Source organism: Oncorhynchus keta, chromosome 18 (genome assembly GCF_023373465.1).
Source record: "Oncorhynchus keta strain PuntledgeMale-10-30-2019 chromosome 18, Oket_V2, whole genome shotgun sequence".
NCBI classification, from domain to species: domain Eukaryota; kingdom Metazoa; phylum Chordata; class Actinopteri; order Salmoniformes; family Salmonidae; genus Oncorhynchus; species Oncorhynchus keta.
Genome location: NC_068438.1, coordinates 19,658,173 through 19,684,847, shown reverse-complemented (window position 1 = coordinate 19,684,847; position 26,675 = coordinate 19,658,173). Strand labels below are relative to the sequence as shown.

Below are 26,675 nucleotides of genomic sequence, written 5' to 3'. Positions count from 1 at the left end.
AATGATATTCCCTTAGAAAAAGATATACAATTTTATGTACATGTAGGTCAAGTCTGATCGTATATGCTTGTTAGGTGTAGCTATGCCCTGCAGACATGGTTTTAAAATAAGCTAGCTGGTATTTGTTTTCTTAGCTGCCTGAAGTGCCGGATGGGTGGAATTTACACTTTTAGGACTACTCCATCGCAATCACAATCAAGCGCAGCTAAAGTGCTTGAAAGATAATATATTATTTCAACTTGGGCAGCACAATTTTTTTACTTTTTTTTTTTTTACCTTTATTTAACCAGGTAGGCTGGTTGAGAACAAGTTCTCATTTACAACTGCGGCCTGGCCAAGATAAAGCAAAGCAGATCGAGATAACAGAGTTACACATGGAGTAAAACAAACACACAGTCAATAATACAGTAGAAAAATAAGTCTATATACAATGTGAGCAAATGAGGTGAGACGAGGTAAAGGCAATAAATAGGCCATGGTGGCGAAGTAAATACAATATAGCAATTAAAACACTGGAATTGTAGATTTGACAGTAGATGAGACTGCAAAGAAGAAATACTGGGGTGCAAAGGAGCAAAATATATAAATAAAGTAGGGGAAGAGGTAGTTGTTTGGGCTATATAAAGATGGGCTATGTACAGGTGCAATGATCTGTGAGCTGCTCTGACAGCTGGTGCTTAAAGCTAGTTAGGGAGATAAGTGTTTCCAGTGTAAGAGATTTTTGTAGTTCGTTCTAGCCATTGGCAGCATTGAACTGGAAGGAGAGGGGGCCAAAGGAGGAATTGGCTTTGGGGGTGACAAGTGAGATATACCTGCTGGAACGCGTGCTACGGTTGGGTGCAACTATGGTGACCAGCGAGCAGAGATAAGGCAGGACTTTACCTAGCAGGGTCTTGTAGATGATCTGGAACCAGTGGGTTTGGCAACAAGGCCAGCCAAAGAGAGCGTACAGGTCGCAGTGGTGGGTAGTATATGGGGCTTTGGTGACAAAACAGATGGCGCTGTGATAGACTGCATCCAATTTGTTGAGTAGGGTGTTGGAGGTTATTTTGTAAATGACATAGCCGAAGTTGAGGATCGGTAAGATGGTCAGTTTTACGAGAGTGTGTTTGGCAGCATGAGTAAAGGATGTTTTGTTGCGAAATAGGAAGCCAATTCTAAATATAACTTTGGATTGGAGATGTTTTATGTGAGTCTGGAAGGAGAGTTTACAGTCTAACCAGACACCTGGGTATTTGTAGTTGTCCACATATTCTAAGTCAGAACCGTCCAGATTAGTGATGCTGGACAGGCGGGCAGGTGCAGGCAGCGATCGGTTGAAGAGCATTCATTTCGTTTGACTTGTATTTAAGAGCAGTTGAAGGCCATGGAAGAAGAGTTCTATGGCATTAAAGCTCGCCTGGAGGGTAACCTCTTAGAGCTCCCCCCCTACTTTGTGCAATTTCCGCCTGAAGACCCAAATCTAACAGCCTGTAGCTCAGGCACAGAACCAAGGATATGCATATTCTTGGTACCATTTGAAAGAAAACACTGAAGTTTGTGTAAATGTGAATTAAATGTAGGAGAATATAACACAATAGATCTGGTTTAGATAAAACAATGGGGGGGAAAAAACACTTTTTTATTTTATATCATCATCTTTAAAATAAACTAGATAAAACAAACATTCAGATAGGATGATGGGGACAATTTCAGTGAAAAATATAAGAGGGCAACAGTACTTGTGCAAAGTTTCAGAATGATAACTTCCAAAATGAGTGTGCTACATGACATTTATCATGAAGTCACCCAGGTGTCCTACACAAGTAGCACAAATGTACCCAAGTGGCCAAATTGGTGAAGGTATACATTTTGAAACAAATAACTATATACAAAATAACAAAATGGTATTCTAACACACCCCCCCCCAAAAAAAAAAAAAAAAATAAATTGAGAAAAAAAATCTGAAAAAAAAATATAGATATACACATTTACAAAATAACATGGGTAACTATTTACACACTTTCAATATTTGGAAGACCCTCAGTCCTCTATCAAATCAAATCAATTTATATAGCCCCAGCCTAAAACCCCAAACAGCAAGCAATGCAGGTGTAGAAGCACGGTGGCTAGGATAAACTCCCTAGAAAAGGCAAAAACCTAGGAAGAAACCTAGAGAGGAACAAGGCTATGAGGGGTGGCCAGTCCTCTTCTGACTGTGCCAGGTGGAGATCACAGTGGTTGTAGAGGGTGCAACAGGACAGCACCTCAAGAGTAAAAAGGAACAGTTTAGGGTTCCATAGCCGCAGGCAGAACAGTTGAAACTGGAACAGCGGCAAGGCCAGGTGGACTGGGGACAGCAAGGAGTCATCATGCCAGGTAGTCCTGACGCATGGTCCTAGGGCTCAGGTCCTCCGGGAGAGAGAAAGAGAGAATTAGAGAGAACATACTTAAATTCACACAGGACACCGGATAACACTCAGTGTCACTTTGAAAGATAATTTTCATTTAGAATAGTTTCACATATGAGCGCTGTACCAACAGGTATAATAAACAGATATATATATAGAGTACAGGGAACATAAGGTTGAATACATTATGACCTGCTAGATCTGTCTCATATTATGACAGACCATCTAGATCTACTGTCTTTATTATATTACAACAGACCAGCTGTATCTACTGTCTCCATTTCACTTTGGCCATTGTTGTGTGGGCCTGCCCTCCCCTCAACAGCCTCAAATAGGCTATTTCATGTGAGGCGGCAGACACACGCATGTCACATTTCATGACATTACATGTTTATATATTGCTTCTAAAATAAAATATTATTAGATTTTTTAATTTATGTTATTAATTTCAAAACAAGGGCATTAGCATGATAAGAACTTACCAGTCCAAAACAATGTCCTCTCCCGTTCAAAAAAATATTCCTCCACAATCGCTAAATGAATCGTCCTACAACAATCTCCGTCTCACCTTCCCAATCAATTTATTCTAAAATTGTGTGTACATCTGTATATCTAGACTTAAATTTAGCTTTCCCTGACTTAGTCGCCATAATGATTGAATCTGCGCGTTTACCAAACAATGCAGTGCGTAATATGCGTTTCTCCTTCCGGTATGAAACTTCAATAGCGAATGACTCACTTTACACTGGAGCTTACTACATGGGTTGGTCTTGCAACACATAAACATGGCCTATTGCCGTTTATCTCAGCTCATTGGCTATCTACCCAGCTAGATTTCAAGACGATCAGTGGTCATTGGGTTAAAATACAGTCAATCAACGAAACAGCAGGCAAATCATTGGTGCACAAGGATGTCATTACTCGTTGTCTTCAAATCGGTTTCTTTCATTCAACACGTCCCGCGAAATGGCCCATCAGGTTTGATTGTGTTACAAACAAACCAGTTGATTGCAGTGAAACCAAACATGACTAGAAAAGTCACGTTCCGTGTGGGTTATTTACCTGGAATGTGTCGTCGAAAATGGAATGAGACGGAATTCACGACAAGCGGTTCACAAAATGTTCCGTGTTGGGCTATAAAAACGGATATTATCAAACAAAAAGATAATTCATTGTGTAACAATGAGCATTGGAATTGCAAACAGACAAAGATCGTCAAAGGTAAACCATTTATTTTAATGCAGTTTGTGAATATGTTAAGCCTGTGCTGGTTAAAATAGTTGTTTTTTTATGGGGCTCTATGCTCAGATAATCGCATCGTATTCTTTCGCAGTAAATCCTTTTTTAAATCTGACAACACAGTTGGATTAGCAAGATTCTAGGCTTTCGAAACATGTGAGACACTCGTATTTTCATGAATGTTTAATATAACTATTTATGTAGCGAACGCCGTATGTTATGGAATTTCAGCCCGCTAGCGGGTTCCGTGCGCAGGGAGGTTAACACAGTGTCCAAAGAAGAGCCAGAAGTATACAGAATGGTGTCGTCTGCATAGAGGTGGATCAGAGACTCACCAGCAGCAGGAGAGACATCATTGATATTTACAGAGAAGCCAGTCGGCCCAAGAATTGAACCCTGTGGCACCCCCATAGAGTCTGCCAGAGGACCGGACAACAGGCCCTCCGATTTGACACACTGAACTCTGTCTGAGAAGTAGTTGGTGAACCAGGCGAGGCAATCATTTGAGAAACCACGGCTGTTGAGTCTGCCGATGAGGATGTGGTGATTGACAGAGTCGAAAGCCTTGGCCAGGTAAAATGAATACGGCTGCACAGTATTGTTTCTTATCGATGGCGGTTAAGATATCGTTTAGGACCTTGAGCGTGGCCATGGGAGCGTGAGGTGCACCCATGACCAGCTGTGAAACCAGATTGCATAACGGAAAAGCTACAGTGTGATTCGAAATGGTCGGTGATCTGTTTGTTAACTTGGCTCTTGAAGACCTTAGAAAAGGCAGGGTAGGATAGATATAGGTCTGTAGCAGTTTGGGCCAAGAGTGTCCCCAACTTTGAAGAGGGTGATAACCGCAGCTGCTTTCCAATCTTTGGGAATCTCAGATGACACGAAAGAGAGGTTGAACAGGCTAGTAATAGGGGTTGCAACAATTCCGGCAGATAATTTTAGAAGGAAAGGGTCCAGATTATCTAGCCCAGCTGACTTGTGGGGGGTCCAGATTTTGCAGCTCTTTCAGAACATCAGCTGACTGGATTTGGGAGGAGAAATGGGGAAGGCTTGGGCGAGTTGCTGTGGGGGGTGCAGTGCTGATGACCGGGGTAGGGGTGGCCAGGTGGAAAGCATGGCCAGCTGTAGAAAAATGCTTATTGAATTTCTCAATTATAGTGGATTTATCGGTGGTGACAGTGTTTCCTAGCCTCAGTGCAGTGGGCAGCTGGGATGAGGTGTTCTTATTCTCTATGGACTTTACAGTGTCCCAGAACTTTATGGAGTTTGTGTTGCAGGAAGCAAATTCCAGCTTTAAAAAGCTAGCCTTGGCTTTTCTAACTGCCTGTGTATATTGGTTTCTAACTTCCCTGAAAAGTTGCATTTCACGGGGGCTGTTCGATGCTAATGCAGAACGCCACAGGATGTTTTTGTGTTGGTTAAGGGTAGTCAGGTCTGGAGAGAACCAAGGGCTATATCTGTTCCTGGTTCTAAATTTCTTGAATGGGGCATGCTTATTTAAGATGGTGAGGAAGGCTTTTTTTTATAACCAGGCATCCTCTACTGACGGGATGAGGTCGATATTCTTCCAGGATACCCGGGCCAGGTCGATTAGAAAGGCCTGCACGCTGAAGTGTTTTAGGGAGCATTTGGTTGATAGTGATGAGTGGAGGTCGTTTGACAGCTGATCCATTACAGATGCAGGCAATGATCGCTGAGATCTTGGTTGAAAACAGCAGAGGTGAATTTGGAGGGCAAGTTTGTTAGGATGATATCTATGAGGGTGCCCGTGTTTACGGCTTGGGGTTGTACCTGGTAGGTTCATTGATCATTTGTGTGAGATTAACAGCATCAAGCTCAGATTGTAGGATGGCCGGGGTGTTAATAAGCATGTCACAGTTTAGGTCACCTAGCAGCACGAGCTCTGAAGATAGATGGGACAATCAATTCACATATGGTGTCCAGGGCACAGCTGGGGGCAGAAGGTGGTCTATTGCAGGCGGAAACGGTGAGAGACTTGTTTTTAGAGAGGTGGATTTTTAAAAGTAGAAGTTCAAATAGTTTGGGTACAGACCTGGATAGTAGGACAAAACTCTGCAGGCTCTCTCTGCAGTAGATTGCAACACCGCTCCCTTTGGCTGTTCTATCTTGTCTGAAAATGTTGTAGTTAGGGATGGAGATTTCAGAGTCATTGGTGGTCTTCCTAAGCCAGGATTCAGACACGGCTAAGACATCCGTGTTGGCAGAGTGTGCTAAAGCAGTGAATAAAACAAACTTAGGGAGGAGGCTTCTAATGTTAACATGCATGAAACCAAGGCCTTTACGGTCACAGAAGTCATCAAAAGAGAGCGCCTGGGGAATAGGAGTGGAGCTAGGCACTGCAGGGCCTGGATTCACCTCTACATTGCCAGAGGAGGAGTAGGATAAGGGTACGGCTAAAAGCCATGAGAATTGGACGTCTAGGACGTCCGGAACAAAGAGTAAAAGGAGCAGGTTTCTGGGGGCGATAAAATAGATTCAAGGTATAGTGTACAGACAAAGGTATGGTAGGATGTGAATACAGTGGAGGTAAACCTAGGCAATTGAGTGATGAGAGAGATATTGTCTCAAGAAACATAATTGAAAAAAGGTGATATCATCACATGTGTGGGTGGTGGAGCTGAAGGGTTGGATAAGGTATAATGAGCAGGGCTAGAGGCTCTACAGTGAAATAAGCCAATAAACACTAAACAGAACAGCAATGGACAAAACATATTGACATTGAGGAGAGGCATGCTTAGCCGAGTGATCATAAGGGTCCAGTGATTAGTGAGCTTGGTTGGGGTCACGGCGATTAAGACAGCTAGCCGAGCCATGGGTAGCAAGCTAGCAGAAGATGGAGGTCCTGTATTTATGCTGCAGTAGTTTGTGTCGGGGGCTACGGTCAGTTTGTTATATCTGGAGTACATCTCCTGTCCTGTGTGAATTTAAGTATGCTCTCTCTAATTCTCTCTAATTCTCTCTTTCTTTCTCGGAGGACCTGAGCCCTAGGACCATGCCCCAGGACTACCTGACGTGATGACTTCTTGCTGTCCCCAGTCCACCTGGCCGTGCTGCTGCTCCATTTTCAACTGTTCTGCCTTATTATTATTATTCGATCATGCTGGTCATTTATGAATATTTGAACATCTTGGCCATGTTCTGTTAAAATCTCCACCCGGCACAGCCAGAAGAGGACTGGCCACCCCACATAGCCTGGTTCCTCTCTAGGTTTCTTCCTAGGTTTTGGCCTTTCTTGGGAGTTTTTCCTAGCCACCGTGCTTCTACACCGGCATTGTTTGCTGTTTGGGGTTTTAGGCTGGGTTTCTGTACAGCACTTTGAGATATCAGCTGATGTACGAAGGGCTATATAAATACATTTGATTTGATATACGTAAATGCCAACAAAATAACTTTTTGGTCAGTGTGGTGTGTGTAACCTTTATTTAACTAGGCAGTTAAGAACAAATTATTATTTACAATGACAGACCGGGCGACACTGGGCCAAATTGTGCTCCTCCCTATGGAACTTCCAATCACGGCCGTATGTGATACAGCCTGGATTTGAACCAGGGACTGTAGTTGCACCTCTTGCACTGAGATGCAGTGCCTTAGACTGCTGCGTCCATGTGTGTGTGTTAAGTATTTAACTGTACTAGAATGCTTTAAAAAAGCAGATTCTGATTTATTTAAAATTGTATCGATTTTTTGGGCAAGGAAAATACTGGATATCTGTCAAACTTGTCATATCGGTGCATCACTCATTTCAACCCTTGAGTGGTATTGGCGTATTCAGGCTTCTATATAGTCGACTTTTGTTTACTTCTGAATAGGCTGAAAGTTTATGAGATGCCCTGTGCTGCCTGCCTGCTGCCGCATATAGAGCATTACATCACAGCCTGGGCCTGTTCTGTCTCAGTGTTATGGTGCTGCTCTCCTGGCCTGTGAACTGATAACCTCAGTGCAAACAAACAGGGCTCAGTACAGTTGTAAAAATGATGTGGTCCTTCTGTAGCTCAGTTGGTAGAGCATGGCGCTTGTAACGCCAGGGTAGTGGGTTCGATTCCCGGGACCACCCATACGTAGAATGTATGCACACATGACTGACTGTAAGTCGCTTTGGATAAAAGCGTCTGCTAAATGGCATATATTATTATTATATTATTATTAAAAAGACAAGGCCACTGTGACTGCCAGGCAGAGGAAGACTAATTACAGAGAGCTGGAGACATTCAATAAATAAACAAATCGAAGAAAAGCAATACACAAACAAGAGAGAGGTGGGCTTCTTCATTACTTCAGTTCTATCCCACTGCTGTACTAGGACAGAGAATGGGACTCTATACCGCTCATAGTGGCCAGTGTTCGGCTGTGTCTGAGGCACACATGGCTTAGTAGAGCAGTAGAATGTCTGTCTGGCGGTTAAGATCACAAAACCATGTTCAGCCAAGTGGAAGCCATGGAAGAGCAGCACACAGGAGCTCCTCTGCCCACTGAGGGGCAGGGAGGTAAGGAGAAAAATAATGGAGGGGGAAACATTTAAAAATCAATATTATTTCTTCAACAAAGGATTGTGTGGATCTGAGAACATGTAGGAGAGGACTTGTTGCCTCTAACCTTCAGGGGTTTGAACCAATCATAACAGGATTGGGTCATTTCGGTTGTGTCGCTGGGCAACTCTAAAATGTCCATAAAAATACCAGTCAGTCATACGAATGTCCAGCTGAATGTATCTGATTGGTGGTGTTGGGCTACTCCAGGCTTGCATCCAAAATAGCTCCCTATTCCGTATTAGCGTACTACTTTTGACCAGTGTCTCAGAGCTCTGGTATGGGGAATAAAAAGCTCTGGCCTAATGTAGTGCACTATATAGGGAACCATTTGAGACTGGCCCCATGTCTTGGTCATTAGACAGTGCCAATTAACAGTCTTCTTACCTGCAGCGATTCAGCCTTTAACTAGCCAATTAATCCACAAACCCATTTACTACGGAAAGGTTGAATAAAATTCAAAATAGACGGTAAATTGGTACGTCATGGTTTTACACCTTTCATTTAGCCTCCACTCTTTTAATAATACCATAAAGTAGACCTAGTTAACTTATTCTCTGTCTGAGATAGGTGGGTATGTCACGGTCTATACTCAAGAAAGCTAATGCATCCCCTTTAGCAGTGGAGGCTACAGTTAAAATGGAATTGACTGGTTTGGGATAAGATTAGAGGATAACAGTATGTTCATCCCTCAGCGTAGAAGAGCACACCAGACAGCTGTGAATATGCACAGGGAAAGGAGGTGATAAAGGTAATTCTGACCGTAGTATTTACCAGTACCAGCCAAGTCAGTTTCCCCACCACATACAGAGGCAATGACATGTTACTGATATGCAAATTGGAGGAGAGTCAGTGAGCTCTACAACACATGGAGGTGAGGTGAGGTGAGGTGTGTGTGTGTGTGTGTGTGTGTGTGTGTGTGTGTGTGTGTGTGTGTGTGTCTCTCTTGATTGGTACTGTTGAGTCAGCTGCAAATACACAGAATACACAAAATATGCATGGTGAACACAATCTGCTGTAGCTGCTGAGCTAATTCTTCATTACAACAAACAGCCGCTCCCACTAGCAGCAGGCATAATGAGATTTGGTGGGCTCGATAGAGCCACACCTCTCAGGAGTCAAGGGCACAGACTAAATGAGCCGGCCTTTACATTGTTCAGCCTGAGTAAGACTACAGGAGGAGGGGGGAAGAGAGGGCGAGAAAATGGGGGAAAGGAGAGCGCAAGAGATAGGGGTAGAGACAAAGACAAGGGTGAGGGGAGAGAGACAGTCGAGGGAGAGTAGAGTTGACCTAACATGATTCAGGAGGCTTCAGAGGGGAGAGAGACTGACGCGGGAGAGTAGAGTTGACCTAACAGGATTCAGGAAGATTTAGATTACCAACTCATGTAATCAGAGGACTAGCAGCAAGACCCACAAGTCAGGTTCAGTTAAATTAGCCTGCTAAAATACACTACATGGTTGTGTAATGCATACAAAGCACATATCCCACGTTTCATGCTTCAACAAGCAGACGTAACATCCTCTGTAAGAACAACAGGAAGAGGTTTCAAGAAATATGCCCTGAGAAATGTATGCTATGATGGCAGTCTGAGCACTAGCAATTTTCAGTGAAGTTAGAACAGTGGTGTCCCCACACAATCCGTCTGTCTGACCGGCTGGATATTAGATCCATATTGCTGATGGAATCCTGCCGGCTACCCAGTCACACTCGATACACAGTACACCATGATCACGCCACAGGAGTGTGTGTGTGTGTGTGTGTGTGTGTGTGTGTGTGTGTGTGTGTGTGTGTGTGTGTATAGACAAGATGGACACGTGTGAGCAATTTCCCATAGAAGCCAGCTGCCACACCCAATACAGAGCACAGGGAGTGATTGAGCTTGTTGTACCATTAAAGAAATGTGTCTGCCAACAAAATGTGTTCATTGTTCTACATTTGATGACATGTCTCCATGTTCAACATATTCAGGAAAGCCAGTTAAAACAATTCCACAATGAGATACAATGAACTTAGCTACCCCAAAAAGAAAAGGAATAGGACCCAGAATGAATCAAAGAGTTACGAAACAATCAAGACTGAAAAATTACATTGATTTAAAATTGGCCCCCTTTTTCCAGTCAGTCACATAAAAGCGGATCAAAGGTCTGTATGAGTATGTCACTCTGTTTTGTTGTCAGTGCTATTCTATACCATTAACCTCAGACTGTACAATGTACTTTCACTATTAATAATCTTGATGTGCTTACGTCAGCACAATCACAGCTAGTGGGTGCAGCTGAGCAGGAACACAGTCACATGAAACATATGACTAAAAAACCTGGAAAAGACTAAAGAGAAGTTCTTTGTGAAGCAGGAAAAAATAAATAAGCTTGAACTTGGCCGATCTGCACATGTCTGCCTCCTGCCAGCAGGTCTGGGGGGGTTCACCGCATCTATTTTTACTGCCGTGGTCTCTGGGCTTGAATCTAATTTCCGTGGAAAAACAAAGTGTGCTTTTCATTGGTTCTGGAAATAAGAATATAACTTTTCTATTTTGTAATCGTGACATCTGACAAACAGGCTTGACACTTAAAACAATATAGCTGTTTTCAGAATAAGGTGACAGAGACGGATAGATAATTTACATACAACAGTGAGGGAATCAGTTGCTATTGCAAGAAGCACAAAGTTTGTTTAAGAAGCCTACAAAGTGCATAAAAACAAGCACAGACAAATGTATTCCCCATTCTTTCTCACTTAACTAACAATCTCTATGGCGGTATGACTTATATCACCAGTGAGCCAAACATCCTTGTTCTCCTAGACTTTTGCTTTCTAAAAGCATGAGCAATTTAAAGAAGCTTTCACTTACCCTGAAGAAGCATCTCTCCAGCTCAATCTGACAGTTGAGTTCGGACACAAAAACATTGAGAGGGGGGAGAAAGTTTTCAATAGAACGGGAACAAGATCAATGCGTACGGCTTGACAACAAATAAACCATGAAGGTGGTGAGGGAGGGGAAAGGGGTCATAGAGTACTGACGAGGCCGGGGCAGTCAACTGGTCAGTCACCATTTCTCCCCAGTCAGTCCATTGTTTAAGCTGTTAGGACTCAAGATGGCCGCCCGGTTTCCCAGAACACAGCGAGAGCGGGCGCGGCAGCCCCACAGTTCTTAGTGGGTGTTTTACTGTCAAGAGCCTCCTCTTAAAACACTAGGGACAAAGGACTCTCCATTAGATGCAACGCAACAGGCGCCACTCTTCGTCGGCCTGGCAGCTCACAAGGAGCAATAGTCCTGTACTGGTTTCCTGTATTTTGTGTGTGTCCAGGCATTAAATAACAGAATAGAATGTCAGAAGCCTACGCAGTGTTCTGAATAAGGATGATTAGAATTCCAATGGAATACACGATAGCGATACTGAGAGTTCCGCTGGCCCTGCGTCTGTTAGGCTAAACTAAAATACAGAAACACATTGTCAAGAGAATGACAAGTGTTTTGTTCTGCAGTGTGAAGGGCCGCCACATTTATAGTCAACCCATCTCATTACAGATATGGTAATAGCACTAACCTAGTTCATCAATCCAAATAAATTCATGGTTAGGCTAACTCTTGCTAACACATCAATATCTTAATTAGAATCAGGGGTCACCTTAGGTTTCAGAAATTGGCATTTTCAAAACTCAGACCATAATATATATGCCATTTAGCAGACGCTTTTATCCAAAGCGACTTACAGTCATGTGTGCATACATTCTACGTATGGGTGGTCCCGGGAATCGAACCCACTACCCTGGCGTTACAAGCGCCATGCTCTACCAACTGAGCTACAGAAGGACCACATAAAATCTGCGTCTTAACTTAAATTGGGAGCCCTGAATGCTGATTGGCTGACAGCCGTGGTATGTCAGACAGTATACCACATGTATGACAAAAGTTATTTTTACATCTCTAATTACATTGGTAAACAGTTTATAATAGCAATAAGGCACCTCAGGGTTTTGTGATATATGGCCAATATACCACAGCTAAGGGCTGTGTCCAGGCACTCTGCGTTGCGGATAAGAACAGCCCTTTTCCGTGGGATATTGGCCATATACCACACCTCATTGGGCATTATTGCTCAATTAAAAAAGCAGGTGAAATGGTTTGTGGTTTTTTTGCGACAATAGAGTGGCACTTAAAACATTAGTGGAATTAGTTTTCCTTCACACAAAAAAACATTACTGCTACTACATATTCGACAAAAGAAGTGCCAGTGAATGGTCTTTGAACAGCAGGAGGGGGCTTCAATAACTCCTGCCACTTGTTGGGCCCAAAGACCTTTTACTTCACACCTTGGTGCTAATTGAATTTGTATCTAGTCTGTCCTTGCAAGCCTGGCAGACTTAACTCAGCTTTCAGTCCCCATGAAGTGAAATAGATTGTAATGTACCTTTTTTTTCTCCCCTGGCTTTCAAAATAGCATCAGCCCAAACACTACTCAGTCAGTTCCAGGTTGGAATGGTGTCCTCAGGTCTCTGCTGTTTGCTTGCTAGAGCACCCTCCATATAGCTTGGAAAAAGGACACCTTGCAAGAAGTAATATCTCTGGTAAATTTTGGTCAAAATTAGGTTGTAGGTTTGGAGTTTTGATCTGTAGCGAAAGCCATGCTGTGCGAGGGTAGCATCCTGCATATGTACCTGCCGAAAAATATACGTTTATCTAATTCAGAATCTATTATGTAAAAAATATGTTGAAAAATAAAGAATGCCGGTTCGTGAATGCAGGAATTTTAACAACTGCTTATTATTACAATAAGCATTTTAGAGGTGTTATTTTTTCTCCCCTCTCCCCTCTGCTCTCATATAGATGTGTAATCCCCTACCCCAAACAGAGCTCAGATACACCCACTCCACATATTGTAACCATCTCCACAAACTTCTCATCATGTATCTGATCTGACATAGGGCTGTGTTAACCCTCTTATCCCCCGCTTCAGGGGTTAATTACCAGCTTCATAGAACCTCCAGGTTCATAGACACCGCAGGGCTACAGACACCGCATGGTTGGTCACACACCTATCCTGTCATCTCTGGCTACAACAGTGTCTCCCCTGCTATGCATTATCCCTGACTTAATGCACAGCTGCACACATTATGTATGTGTGTATAACTCAACAAATCAATGCTTCTGACTTTGTGGACAACACACATGGGACTATCTGGACTTCCACATAGTACAAAAGCCATTGTAAACATCAGCCCATTTCCTTGGCCACATGTTAAAGAGATCACCTCTGCACTAGCAATATTAGGCTGTGTCGTTATCCACACCCTTTGTGAGGATTCTGCCTTATGCCATCTTTTGGGTCACAGTTAGAGGTCAAACCGAACAATGATCAATAACATTCTGGAGACAGGAAGGAGGAGACCAATATATGGGGACCTCATGGGAGTGTGTCTGGCCCCCAGGCACCCTAACTAACTACAGATCATTGATTCTTCCAGATGGGCCTAAAAAAAACATAATAATTCACCCCATTCGGCCAGTTTAAAATAATCAATGCACATCTTGTGCTGTGAGAGAGTGGGCATTTTTCCTTACTGCATACATGTCTGTCTAACAAGAACAATGGTAATAACTAGCTAGAGATGTTGCTTTGTGTCTCTGGAATGGATGGAATGGTTAACAAGGTTTGCACTTTGCAGGGGGGCTAGGAAGAAACACAATTTTCTGTGCTCACCTGCTTTCCCCCCTTTTGCTGAACACAGATGCATGTATTGAGCTCATGTGGCTTCTAGCCCACATAATTAAAATTCACCAGCCACAGTCCCCGAATGTCATAGGTAATGCTGATGCCACATGGCTGTGTTATACAGGACTGGACTAGAGAATGTCTGGTGGTGGATATCAAAGAAACAGCAGTTCAGCTAGTTCTTGCAACAAAATTGTGGGCTGTATGTGTGCGTTACTCACAGTTCGTCTCGTTGCCGTTGTGACAGAACCATGGTGGCAGCAGGGAGGTGTAGGCGGGGCCAGGGGTGGTCAAGCAGAGGGCTTGGCTTGCAGCTGCTGCGGTTTCCCCAGTCAGAAGATCAGATCAGTTCAATCCAACCAACACACTTCGACAGCGACAGTGTTCCGATGTACAATGACGACTCCGGCTAACTGGGGGATGGAGGCTCTGCCACTAACGCAGGACTCTGCCCCCCAAAAGCTCTGGCTCCAAAAATGAGACGAGGGGAACGCCTGCAGAAGGGTTACCAGTCAGTTCTAAACTGCATCTGGGAAGAGAGAGAGAGGGGAGAATATGAGCGAGGGGAGAGAGAAAGTAGAGCGACAGAAAGAGACCGAGCGAGAGGTCAGTATTATGTATGCATGACAAACACCTGATAGAAGAACAGGCAGAGGGCAGATAGGGACGAGAACATTCATATGACAGTAAAGAGCAGCGGTGTCTAAAGCCAGCTCTTCCTGTAACACTACTGAGAGCCAGAAAGATAAGGAGAGGTCACAATAATGCAGCTGACTGTTGCATCAATAGAATATATTGACCTGTTCTTCAACAAGCCTTACAGGTATATTATAAACTGGGTGGTTCAAGCCCTGAATGCCGATTGGCTGACAGCCGTGGTAAATCAAACCGTATACCACGGGTATGACAAAATTTATTTTTACTGCTCTAATTATGCTGGTAACCATTTTATAATAGCAATAAGGCACCTCGGGGGTTTGTGGTATTTGGCCAATATACCACGGCTAAGGGCTGTATCCAGGCACTCTGCATTACTTCGTGCATAAGAACAGCCATTAGCCGTGGTATATTGGCCATATACACCATACTTATTGCTTAATTATATAATGTGCTAGCCAACAAGAGTTTAAAACCATCCTCATTTTCATCAGGTGTTTCACCTGTTCAACTCTCCCAGTAACCACTCTTCTACATTCCCACCACCAACACCCCACTACTCCAGCCCTATGAGGCAGCCTGGTCAGCAGTCTTAGGCTCTGCATGTCATTGCTAGCTAGAAGCATCAGACCCTTTGTTCTTAACTGACTTGGCTAGTTAAATAAAGGTTAAATAAGAAAATAAAAAGAAATCCCCCTGTAGGGAGTTCCTACCACATGTAGAGTAGAGAGATGACCCAGATTCCTGCAACCCACAGTTCCCCTCCCAACGCCTGTCCAACAGAACAGTAAAATGCAGGACAGTAACGGCCGACAGTGCAGTCAAATCTCCAGGCAGACCAAACTAATTTCACTTCTCCCGGTTCCCTCAGAAATGGCTGATAACAATTCATATGAAACCGAATGACGAGGGCTTCAAAACAACAGAGCTCAAATAATTGAATTAATAAAATAATCAAATCAGTGGCCTTTTTGGTCTCATGATTTCAAAACATCTCATCTACGACCTCACTTCATACAAAATCAATTTAAGAGGGCTTGAGTGCTTGAGTGATCATCCTACAGGAAAACATACTATCCACTCAGGACAAAGTTGATGGTACTTGGGATTAACCTGAGTCGCCAGCCACTGCCATTAGCCACGGTAAGCCTCTTAGTCTACTGGGAGAAGGATCACATCATCTCGCCCAGACCAGTAAACAAAACACAGCTGTTAAACGCTAAGGGGAAATATTTTCCTTGATTCCAGGGCTTCTTCTCCTCATGTCCCTGCTCCTCATCTCCTTCTCAACAACGACAGAGGGAAGCGAGGAGACCATTGGAAGAGAAGATCAATTCCAGCCTTTGCTTCAACATAGCACCCAGGAAGGGTGACCTAAAGGAATAGAGCACCATGGTAACTGGAACACACCCTAAAAGATGTAACCTACTGGAGGAAAAGCCAATGAATTCCTTTAAATCAGTCAACATGTAGCCTAGGTGATCCTAAGGCTGGCGAATTTCCACCTGTTGCCATTTGCACACAGAAGTAGGCTTATTTTCTTGCAAGAGAAATCTAGAAAAAAGTTGATAAAAGCAAAGGTGGCCTAGTCAATAGATTCTACACAAAACCCAATAAGGAATGTAATGAATGGAAACGGTGGTTCTTTATCAGCGGTTGGTGGACTTGACACTTATGTAGCAGAGCAGTCAAAACTGGTTATCAGCAGCAGATAGCTAGAGGAACGAGACGTGGGGCTTTGGCATGGACTATGCTGTGAATATGAATTGCCCTGGGCACCACCTGACCTATGAACACTGATGTCAACACCGTGCAAGCAGTAATCACCCTGTCATACACTGACTGCAGGGGAAAGATCTCAAGGGTTTAATCAGTGAGGTGAATCGTTCACAATGTTGCAGATAAAACACTGCATTTGTTGCTCCCATTTGTCATACACTCCAGGCATGGGCAAAGATTTCAAGGCTGGCAACATGAAAGCTGTACATTTACTCTGGATAAGAGCCTTTGCTAAATGACTGTAGTGCAGTATAACATGTTGATTTTCCATACAAGATATGTTTTACTCTTAATAGCAGGTTTCTGTGTGTGTAATTTGTGATCGTGCTAGACATTGCGCGTTATCTTTCTCATTTCAGTGTTTCATCAGTAGTAAGTACACTGTTGGAACAATAACACAAGCGATGCAATTGGCTTGGGAGAAAATGTAATGACATCACACCACGATTTAAGAGGTGATTGCCTTGCCACAAGATGCACCCATTTACCTGGTTAGAGTGTGTGCGCGTGGGTACAGGAGTCACAGGAACAAAGAAATCTACACTTTAAATACAGAAAAGTATATATTTTTTAAATTACAGGTCGACCAATTATGAATTTTCATCGCAGATACCGATTATTGGAGGACAAATAAAGCCGATGCAGATTAATCGGCCGCTTTAAAAAAAAATGTATTTGTAATAATGACAATTACAACTATACTTAATTAACACTTATTTAACTTAATATAATACATCAATAAAAATCGATTTAGCCTTAAATTATGAAACATGTTCAATTTGGTTTAAAAAATGCGAAAACAAAGTGTTGGAGAAGAAAGTAAAAGTGCAATATGTGCCATGTAAGAAAGCTAAGGTTTCAGTTCCTTGCTCAGAACTTGAGAACATATGAAAGCTGGTGGTTCTACAGATGCACAATCGAGAGCATCCTGTCGGGCTGTATCAACGCCTGGTACGGCAACTGCTCCGCCCACAACCGTAAACAGCTTCTATCTCAAGGCCATCAGACTGTTAAACAGCCACCACTAACATTGAGTGGCTGCTGCCAACACACTGACTCAACTCCAGCCACTTTAATAATGGGAATTGATGTAAAATATATCACTAGCCACTTTAAACAATGCTACTTAATATAATGTTGACATACCCTACATTATTTATCTCATATGTATACGTATATACTGTACTCTATATCATCTACTGCATCTTTATGTGATACATGTATCACTAGCCACTTTGAACTATGCCACTTTGCTTACATACTCATCTCATATGTATATAGGGTACTCGATACCATCTACTTACTGCATCTTGCATATGCCGCTCTGTACCATCACTCATTCATATATCTTTATGTACATATTATTTATCCCTTTACACTTGTGTATAACGTAGTAGTTTTGGAATTAGCTAGATTACTCGTTGGTTATGACTGCATTGTCGGAACTAGAAGAACAAGCATTTCGCTACACTCGCATTAACATCTGCTAACCATGTGTATGTGACAAATAAAATTTGATTTGATTTGGTTCCTTTTAACATGAGTCTTCAATATTCCCAGGTAAGAAGTTTTAGGTTGTAGTTATTATAGGACTATTTCTCTCTCTACCATTTGTATTTCATATACCTTTGACTATTGGATGTTCTTATAGGCACTTTAGTATTGCCAGTGTAACAGTATAGCTTCCGTCCCTCTCCTCGCTCCTACCTGCGCTCGAACCAGGAATACAACAACAGCCACCCTGGAAGCAGCGTTACCCATGCAGAGCAAGGGGAACAACTACTCCAAGTCTCAGAGCGAGTGACTTGAATAGCTATTAGCGTACACCCAGCTAACTAGCTAGCCATTTCACATCACATCGTTACACCAGCCTAATCTCGGGAGTTGATAGGCTTGAAGTCATAAACAGCAGAGCTGCTGGCAAAACGCACAAAAGTGCTGTTTGAATGAATGCTTATGAGCCTGCTGGTGCCTACCATCGCTCAGTCAGACTGCTCTATCAAATCATAGACTTAATTATAACATAATAAATTATAACAATAACACACAGAAATGACATAACATTGAAGGCTGTGCAATGTAACAGCAATATTTAGACTTAGGGTTGCCACCCGTTCGATAAAATACGGAACGGTTCCGTATTTTACTGAAAGAATAAACGTTTTGTTTCCAAAATTATAGTTTCCAGGATTTGAGCATATTAATGACCCAAGGCTCGTATTTCTGTGTGTTTATTGTATTATAATTAAGTCTATGATTTGATAGAGCAGTCTGACTGAGCGGTGGTAGGCAGCAGCAGGCTCGTAAGCATTCATTCAAACCGCACTTTCCTGCGTCTGCCAGCAGCTTTTCGCAATTCTTGAAGCACGGCGCTGTTAATGACTTCAAGCCTATCAACTCCCGAGATTAGGCTGGCAATACTATAGTGTCTATAAGAACATCCAATAGTCAAATGTATATAAAATACAAATGGTATAAAGAGAAATAGTCCTATAATAACTACAACCTAAAACTTCTTAACCGGGAATATTGAAGACTCATGTTAAAAGGATGGTTCCAGCTTTCATATGGTATCATGTTCTGAGCAAGGAACTTAAACGTTAGCTTTTGTACATGGCACATATTTACTTTCTTCTCCAACACTTTGTTTTTGTTGCATTATTTAAACCAAAATGAACATGTTTCAACATTTATTTTGAGACTAAATATATTTTATTTATGTATCGTTAGGTTAAAATAAGTGTTCATTCAGTATTGCTGTAATTGTCATTATTACACAGACAAAAAAAAAATCAGCTGATTAATCGGTATCGGCTTTCATTGGTCCTCCAATAATCGGAATCGGCATTAAAAATCATAATCTGTCTAACTCTAGTAAAATGCAAGATTAACCTCAAGCAAAACATTAGGAAACGTATTTGGCTACATTCTATGATAAACAGAAATATATTTTTGACCAGAAAAAAACATGCTTTTTTTTATTGTAAGCCAAAGTACGTGTGTCTGCTAGCCAAATAGCGTTGCACTTTTCACGCCACTGATCACTATGGAAGCAACAAAACACAGCAACAAAAAAAACAGATAATAAAAAGTGTGTCTGTGTTCTGAAAATGCAGATTTCTGTTAATTCTCTAGTCTTTGTGTACCTGCGGCGACTGAATAAGGAAACCAGCTATCCAAAGTTGGCATGGCTGTGCCCTGTGGGTTGGCAAGTTGGCGTAGACTGCTCTGAATGTTAGCATAGTCTGCCCTGAAGGCTGGTGCTCTGAGTCATAAGTATGCTATTTTATCAGTTGAATGAGAAAGGTCAACTGTGAAACAGCAGCAGACCATGCCAATAATCTTGATTATCATACCCAAGGTGATGAGATTGTGTGTGTCAGTGGTCAGAGTTCTCCAACTATCCATATTTCTCTGTGGTCAGGAAGGGCTCTACAGTGCGACCACTTCACTTGCAAATGCGCCTAAATATATTGATGTGAAACCTGTAATTTTTATTGAGGAGTACCAGTGCACCTAGAAAAATGTGGGATTCTAGTTTTAATATCTCAAATATTTTTCATTCAGTCAGCATAGAGCCCTGTCAGGTATGGCACAGTAAGCAGGACTCAATATTTGAAGAATGGATCAATTCACAGGTCACAGGTCAACACTCCACTGGAACCATGAAGAAACAAAAACAGGAAGAAAAAAAAAGTTTGAAAACATCTGGGTATTATAAAAATGCAGCCTGTGAAGCTAGTTCTAATAGCCTGCTAAGTGAATTTACAATAACTTTATCTACAATCAACTAAGACTAGTAGGCTAGTCGACACATTCGATTATAATTTGCAGAATAAAATAATCAAGTAGATTAGCTGTAGGCCTACATCAGCATATCAAAGATCAAAGTCTATAGAGAGGTAAGCATGATTCAACAGGCTAACAGAACCCAACAGATAACGTGTATTTCTTAAACATCTTAATCCTTACAATAGTAATGTATACTGATAGTGCATTTTAGTCAATGCCTTTCTGAATTCTGACTGAACAAGGCCATGAACAAAGGAATAGTAAATGCTTCAGTGCTACACTACTATGGAATGATAAAAACAAAGGGTGGAATAACACACTTAGCAGCACTATCAGACTGTCACACAAATACAGCAATAGGGATTTAGAAGTCCAATATCACTGCATTTCCTTTCCCAGATTCCCAAATCCAAATCACAACAGCAGGATTCCTTTGTTGTTCTTTGCCACTCAACGTCATCATCGACTCCTGTATCAATCCAAATGGCTTTGAAAATGAATGTATTTTTCCATGCGCACCTACATTTCACGATTTGAGCAAAAGAAAAAACTGATTCGATAAATTGAATGAAGTGATGCGCATAGCCTATATTTGAAGGGCCTACATGTACACACTCACACAGTAAATGCTTATAAGTTTGTGCGTATTAATTTAATATTGCCAAATGCATCAGTAAAAAATAGAGCTTATTTAATGCAACCCTTGCGGTTAATAGATTGCAAAGCAGCATACAACTGACCTAAACATTTAGAAATTGTAAGTTCACTTTTTCCTCGTCCATAGCCTTAAAACACATCAAGAGCAAGTGCACTGTTTAGGTCACATCTGAAGACTGAGGGGCATTTAGAACATACTTCGGATCACACTTCCTCAATTCAAATATTATGGCGACTATGGTTTAGAAACTTAGGAACCAAGCTCGAGTTATCAGTGTAGCCCTGTTATCACCTGGAGTTGAAATATCTTCACGCCTAGAAAAAAATTACCTCCAGGCTTCCGTAATATAACTCAATTTATTGAAAAAAAGTATGAAATAATTACAGGGGGCGGTTTAGAAAAAAATGAATCCTGTCGAATCGTCCTCTGGAATAACGGACATTCTAGGGTTTTAATTAGGTAAGCAACGTTCTAATACTAGTCCAGTATGAATAGGGTTTTGTTGTGCTCCCCCCCCCTAAAGAAAATGTTTAAATTAAAAGTCTACGTGCACCTTGTAAAAAAAGGTCAGCGTAGAGCCCTGCTACTGACAATAATGTACATGTAACATGTCCCTGATAACTACAACTACCTAACGGACCTGAGAAAAGCAGGTACTGACTTTAAAACAAGGCTTAAAAGTGTAACTGGTAATAATACTTAAGATTTTAAATCAATCACCAGTTTCCACGGTACATTTCAGGACACCGTGGTCTGACTAGATGCCTACAGCTCCTGTGGTCACATCTCAGCCTCCAGTATTTATGCTGCAGTAGTTTGTGTCGGGGGGCTAGGGTCAGTTTGTTATATCTGGAGTACATCTCCTGTCCTGTGTGAATTTAAGTATGCTCTCTCTAATTCTCTCTTTCTTTCTCTCTCTCGGAGGACCTGAGCCCTAGGACCATGCCTCAGGACTACCTGACATGATGACTCCTTGCTGTCCCCAGTCCACCTGGCCGTGCTGCTGCTCCAGTTTCAACTGTTCTGCCTGTGATTATTATTATTTGACCATGCCGGTTCCTAGGTTTCGACCTTTCTAGGGAGTTTTTCCTAGCCACCGTGCTTCTACACCGGCATTGCTTGCTGTTTGGGATTTTAGGCTGGGTTTCTGTACAGCACTTTGAGATATCAGCTGATGTACGAAGGGCTATATAAATAAATTTGATTTGATTTTGATTTAACAATTAATGTCAGACACAACACTATGCTAGTAGCTCGGGGTCATCAGTCCTCAGTTCACTTGCACATTGGAAAAACACTCAAACCACCAATTGAGAGGAGTTATTTTAGGTCAGCTAGCATGCTGGTTTACCACAAAGCTCTGGTTAGACAGAGTTCAGTATTGACTAACCACTCCCATCTCTGCCTGCAACCAAAATACACTGAAACTCTCCAGGTCTGCATGCAGGCGCATACAAACACAGAAGCAAGCGGCCACGCCACAACACCAGCATTAAACCTCTAAAATAACAGCTGGAACAGCCAGAACCTCTAACAAAGGCTACATACATAAAAATGGGATTTTCAGAGCTAGTTATTCTATAAATAATGACCAGCTTGTGCACAGTAGCTCTCTTCTAGATAGGCAGGGCACTCTTGCAGAAATTATTTGAAGAGCTTTATCACTAATTGATAATGACAGGGGATTTAACATCTGGCACAAACTGCAGTCTTCCAGAAGTCATCACCTGTGCTGGCTGCAATTGCTGTTATCCAAGCTATGTGGTCTGAGAGAAGCCTAAAGCAACCAGGGATAAAATGGACGGCTGCTGCTATTCAGTCACATAAAGCATTCATTCTTAAACCTAATACATTCAAACTGAACATATTTTAGCTTTGTTGACTTTCCACATCCTAGACAGAGTGGTGGAAGAAGTCCATTCAATCTTGGCTCCTCCTCCTACCATGTATATTTAAGCAAGCCAATTGAGACAGATGGCAGGAACCATGACTGAGTGCAGTGACAATGTGCACCACCGCTGCCGAGAAGCAAAGAGAGGCCAATAAAACATGGGTCTGGCCATCATCACTGCAGTCAGAGTCCCCTGACAGAAGAGTCATGATTAGCAGATCAGAGTACACATACGCTGAGGGAGTGCTCAGTAACAACACGGAGGTCTGTGGTAGACAGGACTCTGGGAGAGTCAGAGGAGAAGAGCTGCTACAGGCCAGGGCAACATATCATTGAGTGCTAGCTAAACCACTGACAGAAGATAAATTAAACTTTTATAGCGCTATTGATTACATTAAGGCGCTTTAAAGCAACAAACAGACATAAGACAAGCCTACTTAACAAATCCAAGTTGACTGCACATAGGCCAACATTAAACTGATCAGAACAAAGATCAAATTAAGGGTTTTCAGCATATTTTCAAATGTTCCATGTAGGCTATGGAGTGCAATGTGCAAATCATGGATAGTGTCTTGATCCTTGACAGGATTCAGAAATCAAGCGGTTTTAAATATCACAATGGCATGAGCTGACGGAATAAATATTACGCATACTGGCATCATATTTCCAAGTCTCGACATTATTTAGTGTGGATTTTGTGTAATATTTGCAGACAAACTGCTAAATTTTGCTGAAGCAATTCTGACATTTTGTATGGCAATATGCAATGATTTTGTCCAATTTGTAGTGAAAATGCACTGTTGAGGGGAAATTTTGGAGTGACAGGTGGCTTGATTTAACCGTATGAGGTAAATGTGCAGTGATTGGTTGAAATTGACCTCTTTTTGTAATGCGGTGATGGGTCAGTGCAATAATAGTGTGTTTATTTGACTGTTTTATAAGTAATAGTGCAGTGATTTCCAAGTCCTCACATAATATGCTGGGAATTGTTGATTTCCAATCCAAAACCCATTAAATGAGCAGTGGCACTAAGCTGTCATGTGAAGGTGAACCCAACCTGGCTGTCGCAGACCCAGAGACAGGAGGGGGGCTGCTGGGCTGGCATGTCATTATTAGCAGTGTGTGTGTTAGACCAGTCCTCCTGTGCTGAAGGTCAGCCACTGTCCTACTGTGACCTCTGGGCTAAAGCTCAAAACAGGGTAACATGGGCATCTGGTGCTGACTGTGTTAGTGAGGCACTCTGCATTCACAAAAAAGACACACTCTCTCTCGCTCTCATCCTCCCTCCTCCTCAGAGAGAGGAATCAAACATCCTCCTCTGTGTATAGATGCAATTTTGGCATCTATGCATAGTCACTTGAATAACTCTACCGACATGTACATATTACCACAACTAACCGGTACCCCCTCTATATAGTCTCTCCATTGTTGTTTTACTGCTGCTCTTTAATTACTTGTTACTTTTATTTCTTAATCTTTAGTATTTTTTTAAACTACATTGTTGGTTAGGGACTCTTAAGTAATCAGTTCACTGTTCACCTATTGTATTCGGCGCATGTGACAAATAAAATTTGAACCTGAAAACACATTTTCAATGTCGCCATGGGTCAGGTACCACTCAAAACACTGAAAGGTATACTAAACAAATCAGTCAGGTTAACATAGTCCCACCTCTTGTATACCAGTCAAATATCACATGGTGTGTATTGAGGCCATTATGAGAATCACAAACACCATGATTACCGATTAGCTATTTGGCACAACAATAGATACATGAGGGAGCACATGTGTTTATGTTCTCAGGATTTTAAAAATCTGCTTTATTTTCTAAATGAGTCTGGAAATTTGTCAAGCCTGCAACCACAAACAAGTAACCTATTAAAATATCCCAAAACTACCAATTCATGTAAAAAAAATGCAACATCTAAATGCTTACATCAAGTGACTGCCTATTCAATCAAGTAGGGTCCATCAGCATAGACATACAAACCATAGAATCACATTAGTTACAACTGTAAAGGAGAAAAATATAGCTACCAAGTTATCAATTGAAGCTCCACTCCTAAAACAAATCCATAATTTCGGTTGCATCAGCTGCTGCAGCAATCCTTACAGGTGTAGCCAAGCTCTGATCTGGCCAGGTTGAAATTATACATTCGGGGAGGACTGCATAGCAACGGATACTGCTTCAAACACGATAGGGGTACCATCAAGGCGGGGAGGAGGAGAGTGACTTGTCAGTTTCAGCGGAAAGAGACGCAGGCTGAAGGATCCATTCTGCAGTAGGAGGGGTGGCGTCTTTTCTAACCGAATGGAGGATACCGCTGCCTTTCAACCCACGTGATCAAACTGAAACTATAGTCGATCCTCAATCGCAAAATAAAATGTAAAAATATTAAGATAACATAGGTTTCAAGCTAAAGCTATTGGTCAAAACAAATTGTAGTTTTCCTCAAACTTTTTTCCACCGATGTGTTCCACACTTATTTCTATAAACTGCATGAATTCATTCAACTTAGATCATTCGTAAAACAGGGCCAACTGTAATGATGATGATTTACGTTACCGGTCTAGAGCCTTGATGACAGATCACAAAACGATCGAAGTTGTCCAGCTCACTGGATGTAACGTGATGGATGGTCTGAGTAGCGTAGTCAGTGGCTACAGGAAACACACAACTAATTTGGTAACTAGCTGAGTTAAACAAAGGTGTCAAAATATCAGACCACATCAAATGTTTAACATGACAATCGACCGATACGACCTAAGTAATATATTTACACGTAGCTGCCTACCTCCTAAATAGCTCTCAAAAGAATGATACAGCTGAGTGCATACGCCCTTTTCCATTATTGAACATTCTATAAATCGTGGGTAACGTTACCTAGCTAAAGTTATCTAGCTTGTTCAAGCAGACACCCGTATACCAAGTAGATATGCTCGACAACACATTAGCTGGTATACATTTGTAGCTGGTATGTGAAATAACTGTCACCCAAATCATGACCTACATATGATCGCAACGCTAGCTAGTCATTCGAATGCGAGTTGAAAAAGCAACGGATTCAATTGAATGAAGCTATTGGCAATGCACTCAACATAAACGTTTAAAAAGTTAACTATATATAGTTACAAATATAAATGTTTATGCACAGACTTGATGCGAGGCAACTCGCGACCCACACACACAATTGATGAGTTTGGCAAGCCCGCTAACCAGCCGGTTAGCCTAGCTAACGTCAAAATGATTTCCACTGGTGAACGTTAGCTGCTGGCTGGCAAGCTAGAAAGTTGATATCAAATTATCGGATCAATAACACTTGAAAAATAGGTGCAAGTCCTCATCAAATAGTAACTTAAATCAAGTTAACAACAGTTACTTAGAAGCAAATCGACCAGTGCCACTAGTTGGTTAGCATAGACATTTACAACTCTGATGGCCAGCTACCTGCTGCTCCAAGCGGCCTGTCCGCCATTTTGAGACATTGAAAGGAGGCGCAAAAATTACAGCCACATCGTCCTTTTCCCCACTTAGCGTTTCTTCGATACTCAATATCTGTTGCAAAACAACTTACCCTATAGTTTTTCCTGAATATCCTTAGCTAGTTCGGGCAGTTATACAAGCCAAAAGGACGTGTTTTTCGTTCCAAAATAAGGAACGTATGATCTCGAGGTTAGAGTATGCCGACTTTTCTCTCTTGCAATCCTTGTTTTTTCCTGCCGCATTCGCCTTCAGAGTCGGGGACGCGCTTGCGTTTACAAACTGACAGCGACGCGCGCGCACGTCCTTGATCACAGCCCTACTTTAAAAGAAAATAGATTCTTGCAAACACCCACTGATAACCTACTCTAATGTTACTTAACAAGTAGCTATGAACATTCACTATTTTTGACTACACATCATTACCCAGCCTCTGCCGATGGTGTCATTGACGGATGTTTACAGTGGATATTCAGATTCCAGAATGTTATCAGAACTTGATCTCTATTGATGACGGGAC

General features: G+C 42.0%; 1 protein-coding gene across 3 annotated transcripts in view; it reads right to left on the bottom strand.

Annotated features, from left to right (window-relative positions):
- LOC118372750 (lissencephaly-1 homolog A-like) overlaps positions 1–26,574 on the bottom strand; it is a 63,990-nt gene extending 37,416 nt beyond the window's left edge. The window contains exons 1-3 of one of the 3 annotated variants that reach the window (XM_035758739.2): positions 26,250–26,574; positions 25,241–25,335; positions 14,119–14,426 (exon numbers count right to left, since the gene is read on the bottom strand). In XM_035758739.2, coding sequence (XP_035614632.2) covers positions 14,119–14,150 — 32 coding nt within the window. In that variant the 5' untranslated portion in view covers positions 14,151–14,426; positions 25,241–25,335; positions 26,250–26,574. Of the gene's footprint in view, positions 1–14,118; positions 14,427–24,711; positions 24,876–25,240; positions 25,336–26,249 lie in introns of those variants that run through there. The other 2 variants (XM_035758738.2, XM_035758740.2) reach the window with 2 other exon arrangements.
- Between the last annotated feature and the right edge of the window lie 101 nt (positions 26,575–26,675).